Source organism: Podarcis gaigeae (genome assembly GCF_964106915.1).
Source record: "Podarcis gaigeae genome assembly, chromosome: 2".
NCBI classification, from domain to species: Eukaryota; Metazoa; Chordata; class Lepidosauria; order Squamata; family Lacertidae; genus Podarcis; species Podarcis gaigeae.
The window spans coordinates 118,765,373-118,793,256 of record NC_139679.1 but is presented as its reverse complement, the minus strand read 5'-3'; the positions used below and the strand labels follow the sequence as shown (position 1 = coordinate 118,793,256).

The 27,884-nt window shown below is 46.2% G+C and overlaps 2 protein-coding genes across 3 annotated transcripts; both read right to left on the bottom strand.

Annotated features, from left to right (window-relative positions):
- On the bottom strand, window positions 1-12,170 carry LOC310837567 (uncharacterized protein). 2 transcript variants are annotated; one of them, XM_083724365.1, is made up of 4 exons: window positions 12,047-12,170; window positions 4,241-5,095; window positions 3,252-3,381; window positions 1-1,549 (listed from the first exon to the last, which is right to left on the bottom strand). In XM_083724365.1, exons 2-4 carry the CDS (start codon window positions 4,922-4,924, stop codon window positions 675-677), a joined length of 1,689 nt encoding a protein of 562 aa, XP_083580491.1. In that variant the 5' UTR covers window positions 4,925-5,095; window positions 12,047-12,170; the 3' UTR covers window positions 1-674. The 2 variants fall into 2 exon arrangements, with proteins under 2 accessions (XP_083580491.1, XP_083580492.1); XM_083724366.1 differs by lacking the exon at window positions 12,047-12,170 and adding an exon at window positions 5,546-5,914.
- Window positions 12,171-20,598: 8,428 nt separating this feature from the next.
- Window positions 20,599-26,442, bottom strand: LOC310837829 (uncharacterized protein). Its single transcript, XM_083724989.1, has 3 exons — window positions 25,985-26,442; window positions 23,922-24,039; window positions 20,599-22,829 (listed from the first exon to the last, which is right to left on the bottom strand). Exons 2-3 carry the CDS (start codon window positions 23,928-23,930, stop codon window positions 21,729-21,731), a joined length of 1,110 nt encoding a protein of 369 aa, XP_083581115.1. The 5' UTR covers window positions 23,931-24,039; window positions 25,985-26,442; the 3' UTR covers window positions 20,599-21,728.
- Between the last annotated feature and the right edge of the window lie 1,442 nt (window positions 26,443-27,884).

Below are 27,884 nucleotides of genomic sequence, written 5' to 3'. Positions count from 1 at the left end.
GGGGGGGGGACTTGAAAAGGTAGCCTTTTCAAATACAGTGGTACCTCGGGTTAAGTACTTAATTCGTTCCGGAGGTCCGTTCCTAACCTGAAGCTGTTCTTAACCTGAAGCACCACTTTAGCTAATGGGGCCTCCTGCTGCTGCTGCTGCCGCCGCCGCGCAATTTCTGTTCTCATCCTGAAGCAAAGTTCTTAACCCGAGGTAATATTTCTGGGTTAGCGGAGTCTGTAACCTGAACCTTGAAGCGTATGTAACCCGAGGTACCACTGTACTTGATCATTATCTGACAATACATGACTAATATTTCACAGGTCAGTTGGCTGAATTGAGACAGATCAAACACGCAAGCCGACTGAAAGGCAAAGGCTGGGATGGCTTTTCCCTCTGCTTGGTCACTTGGAATGCCAGCGCAAAGGAAGAGAAGCTGCAAAACGCCGAGAGTGCGGCATCCCTCCCTCTGCTCTCAAACCTGGCAGCTGCCCTACAGCTAGTTGCAAAACAGAATGCGAAAGGATATTAAAATCGCGCCCCCTGCCCTGTCTGCATCTCCACTGAACGAGCATTTACAGTGCTGCCGTTTATAAAGAATGTGGCTTTTAATCCCTGCTGGAAGGGGGAACACACCTGGTCGCCAGGAGGCAAGCTCAAATCACCGCAGGCGACCAGACATGAGGCTAATTGCTAGGACGCTCAGAAGTCTCATAAGACGCCGCCTCCAGTTGAAGTTTCTCCCCACACTCGAAAACGTTGATAGTGTCGCTCAGCGCGTAGATTTTCTGATGTGTCGCACACGACGACGGCTGGCTGAAGTTTTGGCTGTATTCTGGGCATTTGTGGGGTTTCTCCTCGACGTGGATTCTCTGAGGGTGAATAAGGCCCGACTGCTCAGAGAAGCCAATGGTTTTGTACGTTCTCTCGCCCATGTGGATTCTCTGATGGGAAGTAAGGTAAGTGCTCCTACTGAAGCTGTTCCCGCACTCCAGGCATTTGTGCGGCTTCTCCCCGGTGTGGATCCGCTGGTGCGAATTCAGGATCGCCTTTTGGCTGAAGCTCTTGCCGCACTCCAGGCACACGTAGGGCTTTTCCCCGGTGTGGATTCTCCGATGTTTGATAAGGGTGGACAGGTCGCAGAAGCTCTTCCCGCAGTAGGAGCAGCTGTACGGCTTCTCTCCGGTGTGGATTCTCTGGTGCGACGCCAGGAGGTCGCTCCGAATAAAGCTCTTCCCGCACTCCTGGCATTTGTAGGGCTTCTCCCCCGTGTGGATTCTCAGGTGTATTTTAAGGCTCGACTTGTAGCTGAAGAACTTCCCACAGACGTTGCACTTGTACTTCCTCTTCTCGATGGGCTTCTCTTCCGAGATGGAGGCGTTGTGGAACCCGCCACCGGGGCAAGGAATGGGGGGCTTCTTCCACTTCTCAGCCTGGTGGTTTCTCGTCCTCCGCCTCGGCCCGCCTTGGTTCCCAAAGTTTTCCTCCAGCTTCTGCTGCTCAACTCTCTGCAACTGGAGCCCAAGGATTTCCCCGCTGTTCTCGCCCTGTCGGATGTCACCTGCCAGAAGAGAGAGAGGCCCGCTGAAGAGGAGACTGAGAGGTAGGTGATAATAATAATATAATAATAATTTATTATTTGTACCCCACCCATCTGGCTGGGTCTCCCCAGCCACTACATCCATCTAAAAATACCTCTCTTTCAGATCAGAACCAGTGAAGGTCCTGTGTGAGTGTCTGGAGGCGGTTGGAGGATGGATGGCAGCTAACAGATTAAGGTTGAATCCTGACAAGACAGAAGTACTGTTTTTGGGAGACAGGAGGCGGGCAGGTGTGGGGGACTCCCTGGTCCTGAATGGGGTAACTGTGCTCCTGAAGGACCAGATGAGCAGCCTGTGAGTCATTTTGGACTCACAGCTGTCCATGGAGGCGCAGGTCAGTTCTGTGTCCAGGGCAGCTGTTTACCAGCTCCATCTGGTACACAGGCTGAGACCCTATCTGCCTGCGGACTGCCTCGCCAGAGTGGTGCATGCTCTGGTTGTCTCCCGCTTGGACTACTGCAATGAGCTCTATGTGGGGCGACCTTTGAAGGTGACCCGGAAACTACAACTAATCCAGAATGCAGCAGCTAGACTGGGGGCTGGGAGCAGCCGCTGAAACCATACAACACCAGTCTTAAAAGACCTACATTGGTTCCCAGCACGTTTCCGAGCACAATTCAAAGTCTTGGTGCTGACTTTTAAATCCCTAAACAGCCTTGGCCCAGTATACCTGAAGGAGCGTCTCCACCCCCATTGCTCAGCCCAGACACTAAGGTCCAGCTCCAAGGGCCTCCTGGTAGTTCCTTCACTGCAAAAAGTGATGATACAGGGAACCAGGCAGAGGGCCTTCTCGGTGGTGGCGCCCGCCTTGTGGGATGCCCTTCCATCAGATGTCAAGGAGATAAACAACTATATTGACTTTTAGAAGACATCTAAAGGCAGCCCTGTTTAGAGAAGTTTTTAATATTTGATCTTTTATTGTGGTTTTTAATGTTCTGCTGGGAAACCCAGCCAGATGAGTTGGGTATAAATACTTCCTGCAGCCAATCAGAAGTTGCATGTTGGTTTTTGAACATTTTATAAGTCAAACGGACTTCCGGAACAGATTCCATTCGACTTCCAAGGTACGGCTGTATACACTAATGGCAACAGAAATTTTGATTTTTTTTCTATAAAATTATACACTAATCTTACAATGACACAATAATACAGTGGTACCTCGGGTTAAGAACTTAATTCGTTCTGGAGGTCCGTTCTTAACCTGAAACTGTTCTTAACCTGAAGCACCACTTTAGCCAATGGGGCCTCCTGCTGCTGCCATGCAATTTCTGTTCTCATTGTGAAGCAAAGTTCTTAACCCGAGGTACTATTTCTGGGTTAGTGGAGTCTGTAACCTGTGGAGTCTGTAACCTGAAGTGTCTGTAACCCAAGGTACCACTGTAATAATAATTAGGACTGTAATGCAATGATCAGTGCACATTTTTCTACTGTTTTCTCCCCATGTATGTGGTGTGCTCCAATATTTACATCACAAAAATTAGGGTGCACCTTAGACCTGACAGCGCATTAGATTCGACAGCAAGCTTAAAAAACACCACTGACACAGCAAATACTTTTTCGGTTTCAAGGTTTTGAAAACTGAGGTGCACATTCAATTTGATGGCGCATTAGATTCGCCTGAATACGGTACTTCTTTCCCGTGGGCTGGCATTCCACGCTCACCGATGTTGACGGCATCCATCTCCTGCTTCACCACCATGCACAGCGGCCTCTTTCCAGAATCAGGCGCCACTGTCTCCACCTCGGCCAGTGGAATGGCCACCGCCGCCAAAGGAACCCCTGCCGTTGCCACCTGAAACAGTAGGGAGGACCAGAACATGAAGCAGCACCAAGGAGCGGGAGCAGCAGGACAATAACAAAGGAGGGAAGAGCCTGGCATCCACTCAGCCCCAAACTACAGTATGGTGTAGTGGTTAGAGCACTGCATTGGGATCTGGGTGACCTTCAACCAATCACTCTCTCTGCCTCACCTTTTTGGTTATACACACACACACAGAGAGAGACAGAGACAGAGAGAGAGAGAGAGAGAGAGAGAGAGAGAGTTTTTATTGAAATTTGTAAATCTCAACCCATCGTTCGCACTGAGGTCCAGCACCGAGGGCCTTCTGGCAGTTCCCTCGGTACGAGAAGCTAAGTTACAGGGAACCAGGCACAGGGCCTTCTCGGTAGTGGCACCTGCGCTGTGGAACGCCCCCCACCAGATGTCAAAGAGAACAACAACTACCAGACTTTTAGAAGACATCTGAAGGCAGCCCTGTTTAGGGAAGCTTTTAATGTTTAATAGGTTATTGTATTTTGGTGTTCTGTTGGAAGCCGCCCAGAATGGCTGGGGAAATCCAGCCAGATGGGCGGGGTATAAATAAAAAAATTCTTATTCTTATTCTTATTACCCAAAGGGGGGAATTTTACATACAAACAGAACGAAACAGCAAAAAATCACACATAATGTAAGATCCAGCAGGAAACAACATAACAGTATTTTGCTTTGCAAGTAGGCATTTGCTTAAAGCTAAGTCTTGCCAATCGGAATTGAAGCACGCGCCCCAGTCAGGCAGTGCAAAGCAGAGGTGGTGAGGGCCAGGCAGAGAGGTCCGGAGGGCTGCATCCGGCACCCCCGGGGGCAGGAGGGGAGAGGAAGCGGGGTCTCTCACCTGCTGCTCCCATCTCAAAGACTCCCGTTGCATCCAGAGGAAATCCTCGGCCAGGGCCACCGCCTGGGTGCAGGACGCGGGCCCCCGTTCCCTGACCCAGCCCTGGATCTCCGGTGGCAGGACGGTCAGGAACTGCTCCAGGATCAGCAGCTCCAGGATCTGCTCCTTGGAGTGCCTCTCCACCTTCAGCCACCGCCGGCAGAGCTCCTGCAGCCGGTTGTACACCCCTCGCGGCCCCTCGGCCTCCTGGTACCGGAAGTGCCGGAAATACTGGCGGTTCTTCTCCCGGCTGATGGCGTCCCCTAGCAAGATGGCCGCCTTCACCTTCCCATAATCCTTCCTGTCCCGGCCCTCCAGCCTGCCAAAGGCGTGCTTGGCTTCCCCGCTGAGGGCCGGCAGCAGCCGGGTCACCCACTCCTCCCGCGGCCACCGACAGGCTTCGGCCACTTGCTCGAAGGAGGCCAGGAAGGCCTTGGCGTCGTCCCAGGGGGTGGGCTCCTCGGGTGGCTGCGGGGGTCCCGGCTGAGAGACCTCCACCGTCTTCAGGAACTCCTGCCACTGGGCTTCCCACTGCTGAAGGAGGCCGTCGCGAGACTCCTGCTTGATCTCTTCCCCCGGTTTCCTCTGGAGGAATTCCCGGATGCTCTTTTCCTGGAGGATCCGCGGGGCCTGCTCGGCGGACATTTCCCTCGCTCCTGAAGGCGGCAAATCTCCCGAATGCACCTAGGTGTTCGCCCAGCTCTTCCTTTCCTCGCCCTGACGTTCCCGGATTCAGATTATCCGGGGTGCACAGCGTCCGTCGTTCCACGTATGCACAAAGGGAGCAGCGGTCCTCCGCAAAACGTGGCTCTTTTCCTGAGGGAGACAGAGAGTAGATTTTGAATGGGAAGCGATCACAGAGGCCCTGCAGACATGTCCAGCCTGCACCTAGATCAGTTTTAGAAACCCAGATATATATATTTCAACATCGTTTTCATCTCAGGATATATCATTTCCCAGAAGGTTTTCACTATTTTAAAGGAAAAGTCTAAAAGTGGCTTACGACACCTTGAAGCATCAAATAGAACAATCCAGAATAAAACAAATTCAAGCTTCAAAATGTTCCAGATCCTGCTCTAAGTGACATTTTGCTTTCCCTATATTTTTTTACCCCACAGCTGCCCCACAGCAGAAGGACTCTAGGAAGCCAGGGTGGTGTAGTGGTCAGAATGTCGGACCAGGATGTGGGAGATCAGGGTTCAAATCCCCACTCTGTTATGAAGCTCACTGGGTGACCTTGGAGTCAGTCACAGCCTCTTAACCTACCTCAGAGGGTCGTTGTTGGGATTAACTGAGGGGGGGTGAACCATGTACTCTTTGGAGAAAAAGGTGGGATATAAATGCAATAAATAAACTCTTCTGCTGACCCGCTTAAGAAATCTGGAGAGGCCAGCCAGATGGAGATGTCAGTAGCCAACTTAGCATCCAGACGTCTCCACGTGGTCGCAATTGGACCTGCGCCAGGCGCAAAATGCGCCTGGCGCCTGGCTAATTTCTAACAGTGGCCTAGATGGAACAGAATGGAAATTTCATCTACTTAAGACCTCTATTCACCTCAGAGAGCTACAAATCTTAAATTTCCTTGGGAATAGGGGCTGATTGCTAAAGCACTCTGGTAATTGTGGCTCTGTGAGGGGAATGGGAGTCTCCTAGCAACTGAGAATCCTCAGCGAGCTACAGTTCCCAGGATTCTTTGGAGGAAGCCATGACGGTTTCTAGCGACACCGTACTGCTTCCAAAGCAGAGTGCAAGATGCAGCCTCAGGGTGTGTGGCCTGCAGCTGCCATTGGCTCCAACCCCTTGAGCCGCCATTTTGTATCTGGCTTTACTAGAAACTTCTGGTTATTGGTAAAACAAAAATAAAGCAGATTCCCCCAAAACTTTAAGACTACCCAGCCCACTTCTAGGGTCACATTTACAACATAAATTTAAATCGCTCCTATAGCACTTTAACTGTCATTGACTCCCCCCGAACCATCATGGGAACTGTAGTTTTTGCTAGCCACAGTCCCACCACCCTCAACCAACTGGGTGCTGTGGTTTGTTCAAGGGGTCAAAAAAAATGGACGTACCGTGCCATATTAGAAACAAAAAAACTTGTTTTCATGAATTGGAAGAGTTGCCAAAGGATCCCATTGAGCACATGGATTGACAACACGGACAGGCTAGTTACCTACGAACGAATCACATATCGACGCAAATTAAGAATGGATAAATATGAAGAAATCTGAAAGGAACACTTACGCGATAAGGCAGATAGATAGTGGTGGGAAGTAGGGGGAGGAGAGGTGGGGAAATATTGTTTAAAAGGTGTAGAGGTAAAGGTAAAGGTACCCCTGCCCGTACGGGCCAGTCTTGACAGACTCTGGGGTTGTGCGCCCATCTCACTCAAGAGGCCAGGGGCCAGCGCTGTCCGGAGACACTTCTGGGTCACGTGGCCAGCGTGACATCGCTGCTCTGGCGAGCCAGAGCCGCACACGGAAACGCCGTTTACCTTCCCGCTGGTAAGCGGTCCCTATTTATCTACTTGCACCCGGAGGTGCTTTCGAACTGCTAGGTTGGCAGGCGCTGGGACCGAGTAGCGGGAGCGCACTCCACCGCAGGGATTCGAACCGCCGACCTTTCGATCGGCAAGTCCTAGGCACTGAGGCTTTAACCCACAGCGCCACCTGCGTCCCTTTAAAAGGTGTAGTTATAGGTATATCAGTATTCAAATCTGAATTGTTACATTGTGTTATTAGTGTTGTGGTTTTTGTTCTATGTGTTTTTTGTGATTGTTTTTTGTATTGAAAAAATGATTAAATAAATTATAAAAAAGGAGACAGTCCCTATTCCCCTCGCAGAGCTACAATTCCCAAAAGATAGATTCATGGTGAATCCACCGTGGGAATTGTAGCTTGGGGTGGGTGGGGACTGTCCGCTTAACGAACTATTGTTCCCCCCCCCCCAAAAAAAAGAAAATGGGGGGAAGCCATGACTGTTTAAAGTGGTATCAAGGTGCTTTAAATGTATGGTATGAGTTTGGCCTAAAGGATTAAAGAAAGACTTTTTGGCAGCGAGAATGCTTCTAGCCCAGAGATGGAATGAAGGAAACTGACAGGGGAAACAAGAAACCAGGAAGATCAAGTATTCTTAAAAGACTGGAGTAAATTTTTAGTTTCCTTAAAAGACCATTGTAAACAGTTAAAATCATAGTCAGGGATATTGAACAGATGGATAAAGGAAAAAAATGCAGAGAATTTTATCTTGAATGTGGAACCCATTGAGGGAGGGAAGGAGGTCCGAAGGTTCAACAGAACCTTTTATTTTAATGTTTGCAATGGTTAAAGTTAAAATGTATAAAATTTCATAAAACCAATAAAAATGTTATAAAAAAGGGGGGCGGGTTGATGGCATCCAAATTTGGACCAGGAAGCCCAAGTCCCTCAGCCACGTCTGCAGACCAAGAACGACAGAAAAAGAACAGAGCGTTTTTTAAAAGCAGAGGAGGAAGTGGTTAGGAGAGAACACATATTATCTCTCCGGAAAAAGAAAATCCCTCGGAAAACCCAGCCGCAGATGTGAGCTCATCCCCTTGCATTGTAACGAAAGCAGCCCATCTCATTTTCTTCCTTAAGGAGTTTTGGTAGCCATTATGGCAACCTCAAGCCGCTTCTCCTGGCAAGGAGAAGCTTCCCCACTTTTTGCAAAAAAAAAACTAAAAATAAAACATCGCTACGCAAATGCCACATAACCCCGTTGTGCATGGCTTTCTCTACCCTCAGAGCAAACACTGGTTTCCAAGTAGGGGGTCTTTATGGTAGGGTTGCTGTATTTCAAAAAGTGAAAATCAAGATACAAAATCTCCACTTCCAGACACAGGTTGCCATACCCCCCTGGTTTTTCGGGACGTTTTTGCCGATATTTGGAAATTCCGCCCAGATGCAATTTCCAGCGGGAGACTCCCAGCTACATCTGGGAAATTCTGAATTTATGGCAGCCATACTTTGTGGACAAACATCCAGGGACGTGGGAGGGGAGATGGAGACCCCCAGGCTTGGGGTGCAGTGGGGGAACTGAGGTTTGCAAACCCTTTTAAAAACAAAAAAAGCTTTAGTGAAAAAAAGGCTGGTGGGGGACCCCTCAAAACAGCCAAGGAGAATAGGGGTCTTAGAATTTAGCATGCACAGTACTTGCTTTCCCCCAACCTTGACAGCAACCCTGAAAGGTAGATTAGGCAGAAAAATAGTGACTGGCCCATAGAGACCAGTAAGGTTTATGGCCAAAGTGGGAATTTTGAACTCTTAAGTGTCCATCCGTCCATCCCAGATCTATTCAACTGCCATGCCATGCCCAATTTTTAAACACAAATTTATTTAATTATTTCACGGCCCTTCTGCTGCTGACGTTTCTCGTACCCCGTACTTGGGTAGCCGGATTAATTTCTCAAACGGTTTTTCGTTTGCATTTTGTTGCGAACAGGTTTTGCCTCCCCAAAAGCTCCTTTTGTCATCACTCGACACAATTCAGTGATATGAATCATTCATGTTTATGTAGGGCTGAAGCCAAGGGTGGGGCAGACTTGATGTTTCTCAGGCCCACCACCAACCAGAACCAGGTGCGAAAGACGTTCAGTTAGAGCAGGGTGCCTCTGAGCATATTCTGAACCCAGAGATTTTCTTTTTCTGTCAGTACCAGAACAGCGCTGAACTCATTGTCTTTTCACACACACGTTAAAAAAGTCCACTAATGGTTTCTCCTTCTCTTCAAGAAACTGTGTTTTCTTCTTTAAATAAAACAAAAATGTGCTTTCCTTGTTTTGAGAAGGTGTGGGGTACATGTATAAACTTGTGTGCATCAGGCAACTCTGGAACTACTGTGAGTGCGACAAAATGCCCATTTCACAGATGGGGAAAATTGCAGTACAGTGGTACCTCGGGTTATGTACTTAATTCATTCCAGAGGTCTGTTCTTAACCTGAAACTGTTCTTAACCTGAAACACCACTTTAGCTAATGGGGCCTCCTGCTGCCACCGCGCCACCGGAGCACGATTTCTGTTCTTATCCTGAAGCAAAGTTCTTAACCCAAGGTACTATTTCTGTATTCTCTCTCAACACGCGCGCAAACCAACATCAAAACAAAAAACAAATAAAACCTAAACAAAATAAGCAGGTGACACAAGTGTGCATGCACACAAAAGCTCATACCAATAACAAACTTAGTTGGTCTCTAAGGTACAACTAGAAGGAATTTTTTTATTTTGATCCAAATAGAAAGATAACCCAACCACCTTTCCCAAAACACTCAGTAACAAATTGGGAGGGGCAAGAAACATTGGTGGGAGTCAGAGGAGGGGCCTGAGGGCACTGTGGCGTCACGTTGGAGACCCCAATAATAAATCACATCTTTACCATGCCTTTTTGCAAAGTGCCTTGCATTAATTTACTTTCTGCAAAGTGCCTTGCATATATTAAATGCATTGACGTATACTCGCACACAATCTCCAAACGAAATTCGTGCTTTGTAAAAGCGAAGGGGAGCAGAAGATATGCCTCTTCCAAGACACCGTGTGACATTTTTAGCTTTTACACGTAGGCTTTGCTTTTTAAAAATTAACTTTTTATAGGGGGGAAGGAATTGTTAATTTTTTTTTTATTACTGTATAAGCAATCGACGAGGAACGGGGAAGGTTAAAGGCTGCCGTCTTTCTTGGGAGCCCGAAGGCATGTTAAGAGACACAGAATCATAGAACAATGGTAAGAGTTGGAAAGGGATCCGAGGGTCATCTAGTCCAACCCCCGCAATGCAGGAATCTGGGCTGAAGCATCCATGACTGGTGGCCCTCCAACCTCTGCTTAAAAGCCTCCAAGATAGGAGAGTTCACCACCTCCAGAGGGAGACCGTTCCACTTTTCTGTGTGCATATGTGTACAGTGGTGCCCCACAAGACGAATGCCTCGCAAGACGGAAAACTCGCTAGACGAAAGGGTTTTCCGTTTTATGAGCTGCTTCGCAAGACGAATTTCCCTATGGGCTTGCTTCGCAAGACAAAAACGTCTTGCAAGTTTGTTTCCTTTTTCTTAACACCATTAATACAGTTGCAGCTTGACTTCGAGGAGCAACTCATAGAACACAGTGTACATAGTAGCCTTTTTTGAGGTTTTTAAAGACTTTGGTGATTTTTGAAGCTTTTCCAAAACTTCTTTTGCAGCCATTTGGTAAGTTAAGCTTTTAAAACTTTTTTTTGGGGGGTTGGATTTTGGGTTGGGGTGTTTGGAATTCAAGGACTTGGTGTTGGGGAGGGGTTTGCAAGAATCTGGAAGCTTGTGGTTTTTTTCCTGCATTTTTATGATTTTCTGTGACCATTGGGCCACTCTACTGTTTTTTTAAAAAAAATTCTGGGTTTGAATTTTGAAATGCTCTTTACAGTATGTGTGACTTTAAAGAGCACTTAATAAACTCTTGTTGTACCAAATTTGGCTTTGTTTGGACTTTTTTTGACCATAGGAACGCATTAATTGATTTTCAATGCATTCCTATGGGATTTCGTGCTTCGCAAGACAAAAAATTCGCTAGACGAAAAAATTCGCGGAATGAATTAATTTCGTCTTGCGAGGCACCACTGTATGTGCACATGTGTGTATAGATACATGCTTTTTTTTTTTAGATAGATATTTTTAACAGAGCAGCCCAGTTAAAAGCGTCAGACCAGGGCAGGCTTCAATTCGATTTCAAGCCTCTGGCTGTGTCTCAGCAACTCAATCCTCTCCCACCCCGACCTACCTCTCAGGGTTGTGTTGAGGATCAGACAATGGTGGCAGTGAAATAACCACACACACACACCGACTTGAGCTCCTTAGAAAACAAAGCAGGCTATGAAGCGGCTATGCTGGCCGGGTCTACTCGGAAGTAAGCCCTCCTGGCTTCAATGGGGCGGCCTCTCCCAAACTGAGTGCACCCTAAACGATCTCAACATGCACAGATGCAATTCAACTCCTCCTCCCTTCTTGCAAAGAGCCTCTGCTCTGGAGGATTTGAACCCAGGATCTTGCTCCTTGGGTGCTATCAGGATGGCCATATGCAATCCCAGATTTCAATGCTATCTGGACCTGCAAACGTTTTGGGGCAGTTCTGTTGCTTCACTTCCAGTCCGTGCAAATCCTGTAAACTCTTGCTGAAATCCCATAGCTATTCATACCACAAATGTTTGGGGTGGGTGCGGGTTGTTGGTCCCACTTTTGTTGCACCTTCCACCAATACCACCATTTCTCCCCCCACCCCCATTTTTAACCATTTGTTTAGCCCTGCAAACTATGGAATAATAATAATAATAATAATAATAATAATAATAATAATAATAATAATAATTCCCAGCCACTCTGGGCAGGTTTCAACAAAGCATTAAAAACAGAATAAAAATTCAAACATTAAAAACTTCCCTAAACAGACATCATCGCAAAACAACAAAGAAAGTTAAATAATGAACCACTAACACACGATGTGCAATAAAACCTCATCTGGAGAGGCCCTGAGATTTTTTTAAATAAAAAAAGGAGTGTGGCCCTTCACTGTCAAGCATTGTACGACTTTGTGGGGCAGGGAGCTACTGGTTCCCCACTTTGTGGGGCAGGGAGCTACTAGAGGTGGAAGGGAGCGAACTCTCTCTCTCTCTCTCTCCCCTCCGGAGCGAAGAGAGCGACTCGATCCCCCGCCAGATCTCCCTCTCTTGCTTCCCCCACCCACTCAGGATCGTGCCCTTTCTCCGCCTCCTCTTTGGGCGCAACTTACCCAGATTCCCCTCCGGAAGGGACCTGCTCCCCCTCCACTCCGGAGACTCCCCAGATCTGCAGCCACTCCCGGAGGCGAAGGAAGGAGACGCGGGGGGGGAAGTGGCTTCGCAAGACTCGGTTTGCAGGGGGAGGAGATACAGCAGGAAGAGGCCAGACGAACTCTCTGGGGCTCCTTTCTAGGAATCTGCTCGCTCTCCCCTCTCTTCTCCTCTTGGGCAAAGCAAAGAGTTGATGCAAGCCCGGATATTATTATCACGTTAATATTAGTATTAGTATTGCAATGGGTTTTCTTCCTTTTTTTATTGCCCTTCTTAACCCCTATCCTTATTTTGGGCTCCACCCTGCTTGTGCATAGTTTGCAAGTCCAGGAATTATGGTTATTTACTTGCAATGCATGGGGGGTGTCTCTTTTTCTTTTTAAATTCCCAACCCCTGTCCTTATTTTGGGTTCCACCCTGCTTATGCATTTGTTATTATTTATTTCCAATGCATCGAGAGCCTCTATTTCTTTCTTTCTTTCTTTCTTTCTTTCTTTCTTTCTTTCTTTCTTTCTAACCCCTGTCCTAATTTTGGGTTCCATCCCGTTTGTGCATTTGGGGCTTTTGTTTGTTTTAAAATTGGCCGGTTTCCCCACAAAGGAAAGGTGCCTAGCGTCTGCTTTGGGGCTCGCAAGGGCTTCTGGGAACTGTAGTTCAAAACAAAGGCAACAAGAAACCTGTTTTCCTAGAGCAGGCATAGGCAAACTCGGCCCTCCAGATGTTTAGAGACTGCAATTCCCATCATCCCTGACCACTGATCCTGGTAGCTAGGGATGATGGGAGTTGTAGTCCCAAAACATCTGGAGGGCCGAGTTTACCTATGCCTCTCCTAGAGAAAGGAGGTGCAAGTTTGGGGAAGAAAGAAGTCTTGTGAACCTTGAAGGGTTAACGTGTAATCCTATACACGTTCTACCATAGTGCAATCCTATAAATGTCTACCATGGGCCCAGCCAGGATTTTAAATTACTTTCTTTCGACCCCAAGTGCTCAGAAAAATCTGTCGAAATCCTTCTTCTTTTAGTTAAGTATTTTTATTTATTTATTTGATGGGGGGCAGCTGTTCCCCTTGCCCACCTAGCTACACCCATGATGTTTACTCAGAAGTAAACTACACCAAAAAACCCACCCTTTTAAAGCACATGGCTTCCCCCAAACAATCATGGGAAATGTACTTTCTCACCCACAGAGCTACAATTCCCAGTACGCTTAACAGACTAATTCCCAGGATCCCTTGGGAGAAACGGTGTGATTTAAATGCACATTGTAGTATATGGCGCTGGCTTTGCACAAACAAAAAAAAGTTGGTCTGTAACCTCCTTTGGGTCTTGCGAGGGCTTCTGGGAACCGTGGTTCACGCCAGGGTCGGGAGCCATTATTATGAACATGAGAAGGGCCTGCTGGCCCATCTAATTCAAGATTCTGTTCTGGCACAGATGACCAAGAAACAAGATCAGAGCTCAAGGCTGTCCTCCGTTGCTGGTGGCTGAAGCAAAATCTGGGAGCAAGATAACTCCCAGGACACCATATTTCTCCCTAGTTTGCTAATCTCTTTCTGATCCCGGTCCAGAAGCTTGCAAGATTTGCATTAAACACTCGTTATGTGTGTTGTTGAAAGCCAGATGTGAGCAAACAGGTTCAAATGGTCCAGTAAGGTATATTCATTGTTAGGTAAACAGATCAGGCCCCCTTCATGGATCACTGCCTTGCCGTGGCGAAGGGGCTTGAAGAACTCAGAGAAGCTATGAACTATGCCGAGCAGGGCACCCAAGATGAACAGGTCATAGTGGAGAGTTTTGACCAAACGTGATCCACCTGGAGGAGGAACCGGCAAGCCACTCCAGTATCCCTGCCAAGAAAACTCCATGGACAAAGACAACAGGCATATAAAAGATATGACGCTGGAAGATGAGCCCCTCAGGTCGGAAGGCGTCCAACATGCTACTGGGGAAGAGCGGAGGGCAAGTACAAGTAGATCCAGAGCTGATGAAGCGGCTGGGCCAAAGCCGAAAGGACGCTCAGTTGCGGATATGCCTGGAAGCGAAAGGAAAGTCCAATGCTGTAAAGAAAAATATTGCATAGGAACCTGGAATGTAAGAACCATGAACCTGGGTAAGTTGGAGGTGGTCAAAAATGAGATGGCAAGAATAAATATTGACATCCTGGGCATCAGTGAACTAAAATGGACGGGAATGGGTGAATTCAGTTCGGATGACCATCATATCTACTACTGTGGGCAAGAAACCCATAAAAGAAATGGAGTGGCCCTCATAGTCAACAAAAGAGTGGTGAAAGCTGTACTGGGATGCAATCTCAAAAATGATAGAATGATCTTGATACGAATCCAAGGCAGACCTTTTAACATCACAGTAATCCAAGTTTATGCACCAACTACTTGTGCTGAAGAAACTGAAATTGACCAATTCTATGAAGACTTACAAGACCTTATAGAAGTGACACCAAAGAAGGATGTTCTTCTCATTATAGGGGATTGGAATGCTAAAGTAGGGAGTCAAGAGATAAAAGGAACAACTGGCAAGTTTGGCCTTGGAGATCAAAACGAAGCAGGGCAAAGGCTAATAGAGTTCTGTCAAGAGAACAAGCTGGTCATCACAAACACGCTTTTCCAGCAACACAAGAGACGACTCTACACATGGACATCACCAGATGGGCAGCATCGAAATCAGATTGATTATATTCTCTGCAGCCAAAGATGGAGAAGCTCTATACAGTCAGCAAAAACAAGACCTGGAGCTGACTGTGGCTCAGATCATCAGCTTCTTATAGCAAAATTCAAGCTTAAACTGAAGAAAGTAGGAAAAACCACTGGGCCGGTAAGATACAATCTAAGTCAAATCCCTTATGAATACACAGTGGAAGTGAGGAACAGGTTTAAGGATTTAGATTTGGTGGACAGAATGCCTGAAGAACTATGGATGGAGGCTCGTAACATTATACAGGAGGCAGCAACGAAAACCATCCCAATGAAAAGGAAATGCAAGAAAGCAAAGTGGCTGTCCAATGAGGCCTTACAAATAGCGGGGGAGAGAAGGCAAGCAAAATGCGAGGGAGATGGTGAAAGATACAGGAAATTGAATGCAGATTTCCAAAGAATAGCAAGGAGAGACAAGAAGACCTTCTTAAACGAGCAATGCAAAGAAATAGAGGAAAGCAATAGAATGGGAAGAACCAGAGATCTGTTCAAGAAAATTGGAGATATGAAAGGAACATTTCGTACAAAGATTTCCACAATAAAGGACAAAAGTGGAAAGGACCTAACAGAAGCAGAAGACATCAAGAAGAGGTGGCAAGAATACACAGAGGAATTATACCAGAAAGAAATGGATGTCTCGTATACCCCAGGTAGTGTGGTTGCTGACCTTGAGCCAGACATCCTGGAAAGTGAAGTCAAATGGGCCTTAGAAAGCACTGCAAATAACAAGGCCAGTGGAAGTGATGGCATTCCAGCTGAACTATTTAAAATTTTAAAAGATGATGCTGTTAAGGTGCTACACTCAATATGCCAGCAAGTTTGGAAAACTCAGCAGTGGCCAGAGGATTGGAGAAGATCAGTCTACATCCCAATCCCAAAGAAGGGCAGTGCCAAAGAATGCTCCAACTACCGCACAATTGCACTCATTTCACACGCTAGCAAGGTTATGCTTAAAATTCTACAAGGAAGGCTCAAGCAGTATGTGGACCGAGAACTCCCAGAAGTGCAAGCTGGATTTAGAAGAGGCAGAGGAACCAGAGACCAAATTGCAAACATGCGCTGGATTATGGAGAAAGCTAGAGAGTTCCAGAAAGACATCTACTTCTGCTTCATTGACTATGCAAAAGCTTTTGACTGTGTCGACCACGGCAAACTATGGCAAGTTCTTAAAGAAATGGGAGTGCCAGATCACCTCATCTGTCTCCTGAGAAATCTCTATGTGGGACAAGAAGCTACAGTTAGAACTGGATATGGAACAACTGATTGGTTCAAAATTGGGAAAGGAGTACGACAAGGCTGTATTTTGTCTCCCTGCTTATTTAACTTATATGCAGAATTCATCATGCGAAAGGCTGGGCTGGATGAATCCCTAGCCGGAATTAAGATTGCCGGAAGAAATATCAACAACCTCAGATATGCAGATGACACAACCTTGATGGCAGAAAGTGAGGAGGAATTAAAGAACCTTTTAATGAGGGTGAAAGAGGAGAGCGCAAAATATGGCCTGAAGCTCAACATCAAAAAAACGAAGATCATGGCCACTGGTCCCATCACCTCCTGGCAAATAGAAGGGGAAGAAATGGAGGTAGTGAGAGATTTTACTTTCTTGGGCTCAATGATCACTGCAGATGGTGACAGCAGCCACGAAATTAAAAGACGCCTGCTTCTTGGGAGAAGGGCAATGACAGGCCTAGACAGCATCTTGAGAAGTAGAGACATCACCTTGCCAACAAAGGTTCGTATAGTTAAAGCTATGGTTTTCCCAGTAGTGATGTATGGAAGTGAGAGCTGGACCATAAAGAAGGCTGATCGCCGAAGAATTGATGCTTTTGAATTATGGTGCTGGAGGAGACTCTTGAGAGTCCCATGGACTGCAAGAAGATCAAACCTCTCCATACTGAAGGAAATCAACCCTGAGTGCTCACTGGAAGGACAGATTGTGAAGCTGAGGCTCCAGTACTTTGGCCACCTCATGAGAAGAGAAGACTCCCTGGAGAAGACCCTGATGTTGGGAAAGATGGAGGGCACAAGGAGAAGGGGACGGCAGAGGACGAGATGGTTGGATAGTGTTTTCGAGGTTACCAGCATGAGTTTGACCAAACTGCGGGAGGCAGTGGAGGACAGAGGTGCCTGGCGTTCTCTGGTCCATGGGGTCACGAAGAGTCGGACACGACTAAACGACTAAACAACAACAACAAAACAGATCAGGCAAGCATCTCATTCTTAGGCAAACGCGGATAATATATGGCCAAGGGATCTAAATCACTATCAGATTGCTCTCAGTAAATGTGTATTTGTGCATTAGGCTCTTATCCTGAGTTGTTTTTAGGGAGATTTGATGCAGGCGTTGCTATTTAATGAGCTTTCACTCTCATTAAAAAGCCCTGAACGGGACACTCCCTGAGCTGGTTTGGGTGAATGTTCCTTGGGGACGTAACTTCTTCACCAAGTGCTTAAACTATGGAACTCCCTGCCACAAGAGGCAGCCCAACCACCAACTTGGATGGCTTTAAAAGAGAAGGGAAAGGCTGTCAATGGCTCCTAGCTTCAGTGGCCATGTTCCATCTCAGGGTTGCTGTGAGGATAAAATGGGGAAGCACGAGAATTATGCATGCCACCTGAGGGGCCTTGGGGGAAAGGTGGCAAAACAATGCAATAACAAATGAAACATATGGAATTGGGAAGTGTGACGTTAGGCTGGATTATCTCCTGCAGCCTAATCCCAAACAGAGACCCTGCCCCACAGAGAATAAGCTCCCTTGCCCAGTTTGCTATTCTCTTGAACGGTTCCAGGGTTGCCTTTCTCCCCACAAAAAAATAATATTCATTTTAGCACTGCTGGCCTGTCGCCCTGCGCTCAGCTGGCAGCACGAACCCCTGAGGGGGCTCATCTGAACTGAAATGCAATTCACTTAATCCTGCTGCCTAGCAACCCTTCAGAGGGTTTTCTCAGGGACAGGAAATCAGATATGTCTGAGGAAAGGCCTTTTATTCCCCCTCACCTTGTCCTCCTCCTTTTGGATTCTTTCCCTCACAGAAAGATCGTGTCAGAAACCCTGGAAGAACTACTGAAATCCATAAACGGGAATCTAGCGTGCCAGGGAGATAGCTTCCTGCGTCCCAAATGGCTTTTTAAAAATGGACATTTCCCCCCTGTTATAAGGCCTAAAGACTGAATTTCCCGGACATAGCCAGTATTTAACCCTCGTAAGCAGCATCGGGGGGGGGGGGGAGAGAATCGCTGGAAAGTCCAGCAAAATCCGGACATATAGCAGCCCACGTGGGCAGTGTAGATTTGGGCAAATTTCATTAAGAAATAGCTCAAAAACACTCTCCCCCCTTTAAAGCTCAACAACTCTGCCCCCCTCCAAAATACCTTTTTGAAATATGGCAACCCTTATTTAATTGACACTGAAATGAGAATGCCTGTCCTGGCATCCCTGGCTGAGGAGCAGGTGAGAAGGCCCTGCCTGCATGGTGCTGGGGGGACCAGGGTTTCATTGCTAGGACGAGAAGTAATAATAATAGTAATAATAATAACTCTGGGTGGCTCCCAACAAATTTAAATTAGAATCAAACATCAAACATTAAAAACTTGCCTAAACAGGGCTGCCTTCTTCCCATGCAGAGGTTATATTTTCGGAGAATCCTCCAGAAAAATAATCTGTCAAAGGACAGGTTGGTGGCATTTTACCATTGTGCTGTGGAGAGTGTATTAACTTATGGTCTGTGTGTGTGGTTTGGGAGCTGCACGGTCAGGGGAAAAACAATGCTGTCCAGGGTTGTAAAGACTGCAGAGAGAATAACTGGGTGCACTCTTCCCACCTTGGATCAATCTATGCTTCCAGGTGCCATAAGAAAGCTGCAGAGATAGCGCAGGATAGTGCGCACCCTATAAATGATCTCTTTCAGCTTCTGCCTTCTGGAAGAAGGTAAAGTGAACCCTGACCATTAGGTCCAGTCGTGGCCGATTCTTGGGTTGCGGCGCTCATCTCACTTTACTGGCCGAGGGAGCCGGTGTACAACTTCCGGGTCATGTGGCCAGCATGACTAAGCCGCTTCTGGCGAACCAGAGCAGCGCACGGAAATGCCATTTACCTTCCCACCTGCGCAGTACCTATTTATCTACTTGCATTTTGACGTGCTTTCGAACTGCTAGGTTGACAGGAGCAGGGACTGAGCAATGGGAGCTCACCCAGTCGTGGGGATCCGAATCGCCAACTATCTGATCGGCAAGTCCTAGGTTCTGTGGTTTAACCCACAGCGCCACCCGTGAACCCCTGGAAGAAGGTACAGGTTTATAAAGACTAGGACTAGCCACCTGAGAAAGTTTTTATCCAAATGCGATTTTGGTTTTAAACACAGTGTAAGGTAGTCTCTGTGGGAGTATATTGTATTTAATTATGGGGTATCAGAGTTTGTAGGGGGTTAACCAAGCTGGGATAGCAGGCTTGTTGGTTTTTGAATGTCTGATGTAGATTTTTTTTTCAATTTTGTTGTTCTGTATGGGACGATGAGGCGGGACGCAGGTGGCGCTGTGGGTTAAAGCCTCAGCGCCTAGGACTTGCCGATCGAAAGGTCGGCGGTTCGAATCCCTGCGGCGGGGTGCGCTCCCGCTGCTCGGTCCCAGCGCCTGCCAACCTAGCAGTTCGAAAGCACCTTCGGGTGCAAGTAGATAAATAGGGACCGCTTACCAGCGGGAAGGTAAACGGCGTTTCCGTGTGCGGCTCTGGCTCGCCAGAGCAGCGATGTCACGCTGGCCACGTGACCCGGAAGTGTCTCCGGACAGCGCTGGCCCCTGGCCTCTTAAGTGAGATGGGCGCACAACCCCAGAGTCTGTCAAGACTGGCCCGTACGGGCAGGGGTACCTTTACCTTTACCTTACCTTTATGGGACGATGACAATAAAGATTATCGTATCATATCAGGGTGTGAGGAGAGGCATTCTCTCCTCTCTCTCTCTCTCTCTCTCGTGTGAGAGAAAAAGAGGGGGGATGCCTTTCTCTGGATGTGCAAACAAGGGAGAGGGGGACTGCCTCTTTTAAGATGTGCATGTGTGAGAGGGGAACATGCCTGTTCTAGGGTGTTAATGTCCGTGAGAGAGAGAAAGAGGAACGCCTCTTCCAAGGCAGTATTGTTGCGGGCATGCCCCCCATTTCTGAGCAGTGCAAGATTCCAGAGGTTCCTTAGGCCAAGACATACCGAAAGAAAATAGGACTTTATTTATGTATTCCACTACAGCAGCGAGATTGTTGATTGCACAAAACTGGAAGACTGGAGAAATACCAACTAAAGAACAATGGCAAGAGAAGTTGATGAACTATGCAGAACTGGCAAAAATGACAGACTAAGAGAAAAAGACAACCGTGACTTTGAAAAAGAATGGGAACCATTTATATTATATTTGCAGAAACAAAGAAAGTCTATAGACTTGATGGCAGGATTCAAATAAACATTCACATTGTTAGCATTAGAAAATGTGTAGAAGATAGAGAAATAATATGGTGTATTCATTGTTATTTTTATGTTTTTAGGTTTGGTGTTATTGTATAAATATGTTATTAGTAGCTTTTTCTTTTAGGAGGCAGCAAAGTTGGTGAAAGGAGAAACAAACTAGAAGCGGAAGTTGGGGGAAGCCTAGGAGCGGGAGGGAAGAAGGAATGCATAGTAAATGTTATGAATATGAGATGTGTAATGAATGAAAAAGAAAAATGAATAAAAAATTATAAAAAAAAGATTCCAGGAGTCCTGGTGCTTATCTAAGCTTCGCTTTCCTTTGGAATGAGGGACAGACTGTGGCGTCTTTTAAGATACATGGTTTATTTGCACATACATGAAACCTGAGCTTACAGTGGAGGGGCTCACAGCATTAACACCCCAAGAGGGTCTGGGTTCAACTTATCACACATCAGAGAGTCCACACCGGAGAAAGGCCGTACAAGAGTTTGGTGTGTGTGAAAACCTTCCACGGAGGGACAGACCTTCCCTCATGGCGCACAAGAGAATCCACACGGGGGAGAGGCCTATCAAGTGCCTGGGTTGTGGGAAAAGCTTCCTTAACAGCTGAGACCTCACTGCTCATTAAAGAAGGCATGCAGAGACAAACGGATAAATTTGAGTAGGTGGAAAACATGTGCGGAAATAGCTGTATGAAATCGCTATCCTTTTCGTTCCCGCATTTCTTGTGGAGAATTGAGACAATGACATTGCGGGCCTGCTGCACTCCAGACGGCTCCTAAAATAAATGTGGTGTAGTGGTTGGAGTACTGGATTAGGACCTGGGAGACCAGGGTTCGAATCCCTACTCAGCCCAGAAGTTCTCTGGAGAACCTTGGGCCAGTCATTGCCTCTCAGCCTAGTCTACCTTGCAGGGTTCTTGTGAGAATTCCATTTGCACCTCCTGGGAGAAAAGGATGAGATATAAATGCAACCAGTCAATCAATCAATCAATCAATCAATCAATCAATCAATCAATCAAATAAATAACACATTGATGTAAATAGAAGGTCTTCCTCATTAGTCAGTTCCTGTTCCCACAGGGGTTGGAGACAGGGGCTGTGATTCACTGCAAGCTCCTCCTTGAATGATGGGCTTCTGAATAACCATCTTTCCATACACAACACAGATGTCTTGTTCCTTGGGGGCACCAACAGTGGGCTGCAATGTGGCTTTCCAATCTTCTCCACCATCAATAGGCTTAACTATATGCTCCCCTGGGTGTGTTTCCTCAGGATACCCAATTCTGATATGGACTGTGGGCTTTTGTAGGACACCTTGCTCATACACAATGCAGATGTCTTGTCCCTTGGCAGCATCAACAACAGTCTGGGCTGGAGGTTGACTGGGGACACTGGAGTCTAGTTTGCTGTGAACGGGACCCTCCACTGAGTGGGTTTCCTGCAAACACGCCTTTCTCTCGCAGATGTTGGGGTTCTACCAGATGTTTTCCTCACCTACAATGCACACATCCTGCTCCTTAACAGCACCAGGAATTGCCTGCACTGGGATATCCCAGGGGGATCTGCAACTTCCTCCAAGAGGAAGGGGTTCCTCCTCCTCCTCCTCGACTGGGTGGGCTTTTTGCTGACCCCCCGTTCTCTTGTGGATGATGGGCTTTGGCCTGATGGGTTCCCCATAGACAATGCACAGGTCTGGCTCCTTGCAAGTATCAGGCATCGTCATCCTGGCTGTGGCAGCAACAATGGCCTGGGCTGGAGCTTTACTTGGGACACTGGAGTCTCCTTTGCTGTCAACTGGACCCTCCCCTGAGCTGATTTTCTGCAAACATGCCTTTCTCTCGCCGGTTTTGGGGAACTGCCAGATGTTTTCCTCACCCACAATGCACACATCCTGCTCCTTAGGAGCACCAGGAATTGCCTGCACTGGGATATCCCAGGGGGATCTGCAACTTCCTCCATGAAAAAGGGGCTCCTCCTCCTCCTCCTCGACTGGGTGGGCTTTTTGCTGACCCCCCGTTCTCTTATGGATGATGGGCTTTGGCCTGATGGGTTCCCCATAGACAATGCACAGGTCTGGCTCCTTGCAAGTATCAGGCATCGTCATCCTGGCTGTGGCAGCAACAATGGCCTGGGCTGGAGCTTTACTTGGGACACTGGAGTCTCCTTTGCTGTCAACTGGACCCTCCCCTGAGCTGATTTTCTGCAAACATGCCTTTCTCTCGCCGGTTTTGGGGAACTGCCAGATGTTTTCCTCACCCACAATGCACACATCCTGCTCCTTAGGAGAACCAGGAATTTTCCACACTGGGATATCCCAGGGAGATCTGCAACTTCCTCCAAGAGGAAGGGGCTCCTCCTCCTCCTCCTCGACTGGGTGGGCTTTTTGCTGACCCCCCGTTCTCTTGTGGATGATGGGCTTTGGCCTGATGGGTTCCCCATAGACAATGCGCAGGTCTTGCTCCTTGCACGTATCAGGCATCGTCATCCTGGCTGTGGCCCAGGTGGTCTTCTTGCAACTTTCTTCGGAGGAACAGGCGTCTTTGGCTTCAACTCCTGGCTGCCACTCTCTCTTTGCCTGTTTAGGAAAGTAGATTGACTGAAATGAGGAATCTTGAGAATAGGAAATACAGATAAGCAGCTCCCCTTTCAGAGGGTACTTTTGAGTGCCGCATACGTATCCTGCATTTCTGACACTCCCAGCGTTGTTGTTTTATGAAAATAGCTCACAATATAATATTTCCTTCATGATCCTCACCTACACAAGGGAATAGGAATCTTGGCCACTTAGTTTAGTACTGTCTGGATTGAACCTGCAACCTTCTGCAATGCAGGGCCGAGGCCATTTAGGGCTTTAAAGGTCAGCACCAACACTATGAATTGTGCTTGGAAATGTACTGGGAGCCAATGTAGGTCTTTCAGGACCGGAGTTATGTGGTCTCAGCGGCCACTCCCAGTCACCAGTCCAGCTGCTGCATTTTGGATTAGTGGTACCGTATTTTCCGCTCTGCAAGACACACCCGACCATAAGACGCACCTAGTTTTTAGAGGAGGAAAACCAGAAAGCAACGTAAAGCCTCTTGAGCGAAGAGGCAGGAGCGCTCTGGCTGCGCTCAAGAGGCTTTGCATGGCTATCCCTGAAGCCAGGAGAGTAAGAGGGATCGGTGCGCACACTTCAGCGATAGCTGAGCAGCCTGCATTCGCTCCATAAGACACGCACACATTTCCCCTTACTTTTTAGGAGGGGAAAAGTGTTTCATAGAGCGAAAAATACGGTAGTTTCCGGGTCACTTTCAAACGTAGCCCCATGTAGAGCGCATTGCAATAGTCCAAGCAGGAGATAACTGGACATATATACATATATGTGTGCATGTATTTTAAATCTTTCGCCCTCCCCCATTGGCCCCCAATTTGTTTGTTTCTTAAAAGAGCAATAATCAGGCAGCAGCTTGTAAATCTGGGCTTCCCTGCCGGTTCTTGTCCCGATTCCAGCCTGCGAGCTTTCTGGATTAGCTATAAATCCAGGGGAGAAAATCGAAACCATTAAAATGGACTCAGGACGTGCGCAAATGGAAAGCTCAGATCCGCGCCCACGGTTTGCTGAGTGATTCTCACCCTCTCTATCTTAACCACCAACTAAAAAAATAAAAAGGAAACCAGCCAGTGTTACCATTTCCATATGTGCTATCCTAGAGAAAGGGAACTTTCGGCGTCCGAAGAGGCTGATTGGCCAAGGTCCTGATGTCACTCTGGAAGCACCGCCTTCACTATGGAGGGCAGGAAACTACCTGTGTGAAAAAAATAACAAGAGATGTCTAAAGAGTGCAAAGCAGTTGCTATTGTTAATATCAGAAAATCCACAAATGCCATGTGTTTTGTTGGGTCAATGCATTTTATTACCTGGTGGGATTAACTATGTCTTCATTTGATAGAATTAATTTTTTAGGGCTGTCTGGCAAAGGCCAATAACAACTAATAAAACAGGTTAAATAAAATATACAAATATTAACTGCATTGTAGACAGTAGCAATAAACACTAAAAGCAGAAGTAAACACTGAGAACAGTGTGAAACAGCGGAAGCCTTTGCTTGTTTACTCATGAGTAAGTCCTACTTCATCCTATGCCCTTTAAAAATGTGGTTTTGGGGGGGTTATTGGGTTGTTTTTATTTTGATTATATGTTTTGTGGTTTTATATTTTGATTTTGTACTGTGAACCGCCCTGAGACCTCCAGGTATAGGGTGGTGTTATAAGAATTCCAAGGTGCTAAATAAACGTTCATAAATGTACAAGGGAAACACTTACGCAAGTATATAAGCCACGTGTCTGAAATAGTACAGGAGAGTAATCCTGAAGCCATTTTGACTCTCCCAAACCATTTTGACTCTCCCAAATTGACCTCAAATATTTCTCTGCAAGGAGAAAGGAAATGGGAAAGCCTTCCCATTGTCTCTTTGCTTGCAAATCCAGTCCTAAGGGCATATTTGTGTATGAATAGGGTGAGCCTGTGACCTGCATTTAGGAATTAAAGTATTTACCATTACAAAAGAATGGCCAGGCTGCCCAGCTAATGCAAAATTAAAAAATTCCTTCCAGTAGCACCTTAAAGACCAACTAAGTTAGTTCTAAGTATGAGCTTTCGTGTGCATGCACAAGAAAGCTCATACCTAGAACTAAGTTAGTTGGTCTTTAAGGTGCTACTGGAAGGAATTTTTTAATTTTGTTTTGACTATGGCAGACCAACACGGCTACCTATCTGTAACTGCAGCTAATGCAATCAGTGACCATTGAGTATCTTAGCAGGGAGGATTTCTGCCTCCTTCTGTGATGTACGTATGATGTTTTTTGGGGAGAGGTCTTGGGCTACAGGGTGGGCAATTTCAAACTTGCACCATTGTTCTGGGTTCCTCTTCCCTCCTGCATGTGGGGAGTGGGAACCCTGTTGCAACAGTTTAATAAAGGACTCTATATGGGCTCTTGGATACCCCCGAAGGGAATAGGAGCAGGTTTTTTCTTATAACAGCGGTATATTATTATTATTATTATTAATAATAATAATAATAATAGGCTCCAGCCCACCCCTTCAGACAGGGGTGAATTCACAGACTTTCCTTCTTCATCTCAAGCCCCTTCACTGTCCCACTTGGGTGTTTGCTCAGCTAAAGGGAGCCAGGTGTTTATTTGGGAATTGGAGTTCACAGAAAAACAAGATTGATATGAAAAGAGAAATTACCGGTAAACAGCAGAGAGAAAGATCCTCTTTCTCCCTCTTGCACTTGGATTTAATAGCTTTCTTGTTTTGTTTTTCAAAAAATTGTGTGGCTCGGTTTCACATACTGTCAACATACTAACATCAACTTTTGTGGTTTTCTTTAAAAAAAAAATTTTTTTTTTGACCCTGATAATATGTTAGCTTGACCATGGGCATTCTGTTTTCCACAGTGGCTAAATCGGATAGCTCTAGAAAGACGAATTCCTGGACATAGAGAACCCAGAATCTGTGGGGATGTTGAGGAAGGTAGGAGAGGATGTATTGATTAAATATTATCCCTCCTCACCCACACTAGGGAGAAAGCCATTAGAACACATTCCCTTGCAAGTTGGCGATTCGTTACAATCCTTTAAATTAAGCAATCCAGTCTTGCTTGTTCCTGGTAGGTTTCTGCTTAGTATTTCCCTCTTAAAATAATAATAACAACACAGGAGTCTTCTTTAGGAGTAAAGTTTACTTACCTTGTGGCTTCTATCCTCTGTAAGGATAAACCATGTGCTGCTGGATAAGAGCCAGAAGAGGAGGTCCAAGAGAGAAGTCGAAAGGAGAAAGGAGAGATGGCCACGTGCTCAGCCCTTTTAAAGGGTCTGCTAGGGCCACGCCCACCTACCTGGTCACACACAAGGGGAGGGGGCTCCAGAACAGGTATGGCAGGAAGTCCTCCCTCTCTGGAGCCACATTCCCCTGTGGGTCCACTCTAGGCAACAGGAAATTGTTGTACTTGACTGCTTCAGTGATGATACATCCCACATGCCCCTTACTCAGGCAAGACAACATACACTTATATACACAATTTTTATTCAACCACCCTGTTATGTATTGAGTTGAATAGGATCCAAATTGCAGCAGTCTGATTGGTTCTAGAACAATAGGATCCAGAATGCAGCAGTCTGATTGGTCTGCAGGAGCCACCCAATCCAACTCCAGGTAAAAGTGAATCAGCAACCTGATTGGCCTACAGGAGTATCCCGGAATTAGCCAATCACGTGGGGCCCATTGTGTAAATAATATTTAACGCTGTATTCTTTTTAATACTTGATTGGGAGCCGCCCAGAGTGGCTGGGGAAACTCAGCCAGGTGGGCGGGGTATAAATTATTATTATTATTATTATTATTATTATTATTATTATTATTATTAATAATAATTATTATTAAATTATTATTAAAATATTAATTCCATTAAATTATTATTATTAATAATTATTATTAAAATAATTATTATTAAATTATTATTAAAATATTAATTCCATTAAATTATTATTATTAATAATTATTATTAAAATAATTATTATTATTTATATACATTATAATAATAATGTATATAAAGCAGACAGTTCGGGGAAAACATTCCATTCCTCACTACTATGATCTGAATAAAGAGCATGAAATCTACACTCAACTCCGAGTATATTTCACACCTAGAGTCCAAGCTTGACACGTAGGTTCTGGAACTGCAGTCATTTAATCGGTATGACAGTAAGACCGTTCCACAAGTCCCTCTTCCACAAAGTGGTACTTCTTCACCCTGATGCACTTTGTCCTTGTGTGGAATTTCTCACTCTGGAAGAGATTTAGGCAACTCTGGTTGCCCTCCATCAGACAGACAGGTTCCTTTCTCACCAACGCAAAGTCCTCAGTTAGTTGATTGAGCCAGGCTAAGATCCTGGCAAGAATTTTGCCGCCCGCAGCTAATAAAGAGAAGCCCCGATAGTTTCCATAATCCGTTCTGTCACCATTTTTTTTTTAAAAAAAAAAAAGATTGATAATTTTGGCATCCCTAAAGTCTGCTGGGATCTCCTCTATCTCCCAGATTTTTAAACGAGTTTTGGAGTATGCCAGCTTTCAGCATTTCACAGAACACTTCGTCAGTGTGCACAAGTTAATAAAAACGAGAGACGCCTGCATTTTGATATATTTTTAATCCTTGTTGGAAGCTGCCCAGAGTGGCCGGGGAAACCCAGCCAGATGTGCAGAGTACAAATAAATTATCATTATTATTATTATTATTATTATTATTCTGTAAGTGATCTCTTACCACAGTAAGCCACATTGTTTTAAGAACTATGCTTTATATATTTAGGAGGTCATGAAGAGTCGGACACGACTAAACGACTAACCAACAACAACATATATATCCCACCCTTCCATTGTAAAAAAATGTTTGGGGTGGCTCATAGCATATTAAAAATAACTAAAAAAAAAGGAAATTTGCACGAGTCTTCCTTGGTTTCACAGAACCAATCGCCTAGGCCTGCCCTAGCACATCTCTGAGACATCTCTGCTCCAAAATATTGTCAAATCCTCTTTCAAAGCCCATCTCAGACGGTGCCCTACATTTGGGGCTGCATATTCCATCAGGGC

Coding starts and splice junctions, on each gene's coding strand:
- LOC310837567 (XM_083724365.1), bottom strand. CDS start 4,924: ATGTCCGCCGAGCAGGCCCCGCGGATCCTCCAGGAAAAGAGCATCCGG. Junction 3,382..4,240: donor CTTTGAGATGGGAGCAGCAG/GTGAGAGACCCC, acceptor CTACTGTTTCAG/GTGGCAACGGCAGGGGTTCC. Junction 1,550..3,251: donor GATGGATGCCGTCAACATCG/GTGAGCGTGGAA, acceptor CTCTTCTGGCAG/GTGACATCCGACAGGGCGAG.